General features: G+C 47.6%; 1 protein-coding gene across 1 annotated transcript; it reads right to left on the reverse strand.

Moving 5' to 3' along the window:
• Nucleotides 255-4,668, reverse strand: LOC110256875 (disintegrin and metalloproteinase domain-containing protein 1a-like). Its single transcript, XM_021074218.1, has one exon. It carries the CDS (start codon nucleotides 3,328-3,330, stop codon nucleotides 808-810), a length of 2,523 nt encoding a protein of 840 aa, XP_020929877.1. The 5' UTR covers nucleotides 3,331-4,668; the 3' UTR covers nucleotides 255-807.

A 5,083-nucleotide genomic window follows, 5' to 3' on the forward strand; every position in this document is an offset into this window, starting at 1 on the left:
AACCTTTTCTTTTCATAAATACACTTCAGAAGGCAAATTAGAAAAACATATCAGGAGTTACCATTGCCGCTCAGCAGTAATGAACCTGAGTAGTATCCATGAGGCCTTGGGTTTGATCCTTGGCCTCGTTCAGTGTGTTAAAGGATCCGGCGTTGCCGTGAGCTGTGGGGTAGGTCGCAGATATGGCTCAGAATTGGTGTGGCTGTGGTGTAGGCTGCCAGCTGTAGCTCCAATTTGACCCCTAGCCTGGGAACTTCCATATGCGGCAGGTGTGCCCCTAAATGACGAGAAAGAAAAAAATGAAAGAATGAAAGAAAGACGAAGTCATATAAACAACTTTCCTAACAAAATCATGTAATCACCTTTCCTTACAATATATTAGTGTGAATGGGATGAAATGAACAGAGTCAGCAATATATACAGGTATTGATGTAGATAGACAGACAGACAGACAGGATGTCAAAGTAGATGGATTATAGCATTTCTTGGAAACAGGTAACTCAAAAAGTAGCCCTACTAAAGCAGAGACATTGTTAGGGATGATGCATGAGAAAAGTTTAATTTAAATGAGTTTCATGAAATGGGAAAATCAGAAAAGCAGAAATCTCTCAAATAATTTTACATATGTATATATAATCAATGACTAAAATAAAGAAGAAATTTCTACTCCCATGTTTGAACATTGGTACAGACCAGAGTCCCAGTGAGAACCACTGCAGCAGCCAGTGTCTGCTTCTCTTTGCTCCACTGACCCTTCTTCCTACCCATCGTATCTGGGGTTTTCTATATTAAGACTTCTTCCTAGCACTACTCATTTTCTGCTTCTTTTTCTTCCTCTTTTCTGCTTGCTTCCTCTCCTTGGATGGCTTCTTCTTCAGTTTCTTCTAGGGCCTCTTGTGAGCACTGTGACATCTCCTTTCTAGCTCCAACACTGACACTAATAATTAGAGCTAAAAACATTGCCAAAAGAAACAAAGGAAATATGTACAGTATCTTGTCAAGGCTTTGGTTTTCAACTTTATTCTCACTATATCTGCCAGAATTACTACCGGCAACAATATGACTTCTGCTATCCTCCTCACTTGGATTATTATCATTAATATTACCATTACTTGGTTTACTCGGGGAGCCACTGTCTACACTACCACCATTTCCTGGATATCTGCAGTCAGGGGGTGCATAGCCAGCTTCACAATGACAGTGCCTAAAATTGTTGCAAACTCCTTTCCCATTACACATTTCTGCTTCTTTGCAATCATAGATAAACACAGCATAATCACTACAAGAATAATTTACACAGGCTTTGTGTGGAACACAGAGGGTGCCAGCTTGCACAGCTCCATCATCAGGGACATCAGGAATGTTATTGACATCCATGCTCCAACAGAAGTCATCATTGTGAGGAACCTGGATCAGTGTTTGATTTGGTTTGATTTGTGGTAACTGTTTAACATTTGTACAAACAAGTTTCCCACAAAATATATGATCATCTACACACTTCACATAACTTAACCTAGGTAAGGTGGTAATACCACAGTTCCCAAACCGGTCCCCTCTTCTGTTCATTGAAATGTAACAGTTTTCTGGGGCAGACCTCGCAGGGAACCCAAATATATCCATGCATTGGTTATCAGGGTTCTTACACCGACCTCGAGCGCAGTAGTGAATTCTCTCACACATTGTACCATCTTGCTTATAGCTGTCTGGGGGGCATTCTCCAGAAGAACCATCACAATACTCTGGGAGGTCACATTCTCCCAAAGCAGGACGGCACGGGAATCCCTTATATCTCAGTCGGCATTTATCACAGCAGAGTCCGTCACTGCACTCTGCATTCTGCTTCAGCCTACACGTTTGGTCGCAACACGGGTGAATGTCACAGTCAGAACCACAGTCGCACTGCTCATCGTCTTCCACAACACCATTGCCACACCGGCCGTTCCTGCGTAAGCGGCGTTTGTGCCCAGGCTTGTTAAATAGGCAGGCTCCTTTGTGTTCCCAGAGGAACTGGTGGAAGAAGTCGAAGCTGCAGTTGCTGAAGCCACTTTCTTTGGTGATATTTTCAAGCATGAGGCAAAAGTGTGCGTCTTTACAAACGCAGGCCGAATGGTCGTGCTGCATACCCAAGTTGTGCCCAAGCTGATGGACCATGAGTGCTGCAAACAGGAGGACATCTTCATGGTGGAAGGATTCAACAGCTGCTGCAAAATCACTCGAGCAGGCACCGTTGAGAAATGCCTGTCCCATATCCTCTTTAGGACGGTGTCCAACAATCATGTGGGCAACATCGTGCTTCACACGATGGACGAGCTTCTCCTGTCTCCAGCTGTTGAAATTCCTGAGTGCAACTCGCAGGTCCACTGGGACCTCTGCGAGGTCCCCCTCAGTCCAGATCTCCATTCCAGCCAGCACCACCTCTGTGTTTATTCCCCTAGTGAAGCTGTTGGCCAGAGCAATGATGTCCATCACTCTCTGGACGGTCTCGTTGGCGTCACTGCCCCACATTTGGAACCGCTGGTGGTTGACCACCACAAACATCTCCACGTACTTGGTGTGTGACCACAAGTAGGATGGCGCCTGCAGACTGCGAGGCTTGCTGCTGTCTTGTTGCTGGCTGGCGGGTGCCACTTGGCTGTCGTTGGAAGTGACGCTGCAGGAGACTCGAGCTTCATGAGCCATGGTGTACAACACATGTTCAAACCGTTTTGAAGAGTGCATGGGCTCAATGCCATAGGATTGTTCTTCCTTAACCAGGAAGCCCCTGAGGCCTGAACAGATGTTGACAGAGACAAAGGAGCCTGGGACTCCTTCTACGTAGCCCTCATAGTGACAGTCCCGGGAGATGAAAGGCACCGCTTGCCCCAGGATGCCATTGCGGTAGCTGAAGACTGGAAAGTTATGCACAAAATAGTCTCTCTTCACCTTCAGGTGAAGCAGCTGCTTCTGGCCCTGCATAGGTAGTGTATAGGACACCTCTTCCTCTGGGTCTTCCCTTCCCTCCACTGCCAGACTCTGGGGGATGACTATTTCATAGGAAGAGTGGTATACTGATCCCAGGTCACAGTACATGCTTGGCAGGAAAATCAGTACCAAGACCAACATGATCGCCAACCTGGCACATGAAGGTCCTGGCAAGGGTGGCAGCCAGCCCTTCATCTGGGGAGCCCAAGTCTGAAGCCCTCTGCTAGCCTCGTTCCTAAGCTCTTGGTTTTTCCGTGGAGAAGGGAGTATAGAGGCAGTGTCTCTCGCAGAGTCTGCCATTGATGTGGCCCTAGTGAATCGGTTGATGACGCAGGGCCTGTGTCCATCCACAGCAGCTCTCCCTGACATGCACACAGGTATTGACTTCAGATCTGTGCTGGATGCATAAAGGGTGGCTAGTGCCTACCTCTCAGAGGTACAGCCTCTGGCTGTGTCCCTTCTAGTCTTTCCGATCTGTTACGCTTCAGATAGTGTCCTTTCTCTGTGACTTTCTTCCACAGCATCAGCTTCAGCGCTCCTTGGTTAAGGTCCTTTTGACAATTATGAAGTGATGTGATCATGAAGAGGGGCTGCAGACTCTAAAAGGCAAGACCGTACTTTGATCAAGGGAACAAAACCTCCACGCCTTCCTTCCTCAACTGTGCCACACGGAACTCCCCACCCCCCACCCGCCCAATATCGTCCGTTGCTCATTGCTCGGCTGACTCCAAATGTTCCAGACCAGGGGGCTTGGAGGTCTTTGGTGGGCACCCTCCATTGCCCACTTCCCCTCTTCTGAAACTCTTGCCCTGTACCCCACGGATGTTCTTTACCCCACAGCGAGGCATTATAGTGCTGTGCACATCTCGCAGACTGGAAAGTCATGCACATAACTTTAGATAGGGCCAGTGGGGCGGCTCCCCTGTGCCTCAAGCTAAACTCGAGTGTGCTGGTGACACATGGGACAAGCGACAATGCTCCTGTGTTTTAACATCATCAGAATTCAGTTTCTCAAGTTCTGTTTATAACACTGTCCAAAAGTGTGTATGGGAGATCCCAAGAGCGCACTCTCCCCTTTGTGCAGTTATGGCCACACTGGTTGCTCCCTTCCAGGCCTATGACCGTTCTTGGGCTGGTCCTGACTAGGAGGATCTTCGGGTTATGCCTGCTGAAGATTAGGAGTCCTAAAAATCTCCTCTGTGTGAGTGTATGGCGCCCGTGTGTTCAGTGGCCACTTCTGTCTGTTCATCCTTGTATGCCGCCACGCGCCAGGCCTGGATGAGTGCTTGTCCAAGAGCAGATGAACAAGAATTATTTGCTGAATGAGTGAATAGCTCCCAGGTTTGGGTGCTGTGATATCTCATCTGCTGAATCTCATGCCTTTGTACTTGCTTCATGCCTGCTCGGAACATCTGAAAATGTCTTCAGAAAAAACCATGAAAACCACTCTGACTGATGGCATGATCAGTTCACTCTCCTAATTTCTTCTTGCCTCATATCTCACTGAGAAGAGTAGAAGCAACCGAACGAATACTTCCGCACGTAGACGCTGGATGAGTCTGCCTGCATCTAAATGTTCCCCCCGCTGTGGTGGAGAAATTCTCCATGCTCCATTCTAGACCAATCCTTTTCCTTGTGCGTGGGGTGTTCTTCCCTTTCAGCTTCTCCTGAACTTCCCTTTTTCATTTCTCCCTTCTCTCTTTTACATCTTTCTTTTTTTTTTCTTTTTTCTTTTTTTCTTTCTTTTTTTTTTTTTTTTTTTTTTTCTTTTCTAGGGCCGCATCCACGGCATGTGGAGGTTCCCAGGCTAGGGGTCCAATCAGAGCTGTAGCCGCCGGCCTACGCCAGAGCCACAGCAACGCCGGATCCCAGCCGCATCTGTGACCTACGCCACAGCTTGCGGCAACACCAGATCCTTAACCCACTGAGCGAGGCCAAGGATCGAACCCACAGCCTCGTGGTTCCTAGTTGGATTTGTTAACTGTGAGCCATGATGGCAACTCCTCTCTTTTACATCTTGAACATCTGTTTGTCCACTGGATCCAATCTCAGTATATGCTGTAATAGCTCACTTTTATAAAACCACATTTCTCTCAGCCCACATCACCCTCCAGTCACCGTC

The sequence above is a fragment of the Sus scrofa genome, chromosome 14 (genome assembly GCF_000003025.6).
Source record: "Sus scrofa isolate TJ Tabasco breed Duroc chromosome 14, Sscrofa11.1, whole genome shotgun sequence".
NCBI classification, from domain to species: domain Eukaryota; kingdom Metazoa; phylum Chordata; class Mammalia; order Artiodactyla; family Suidae; genus Sus; species Sus scrofa.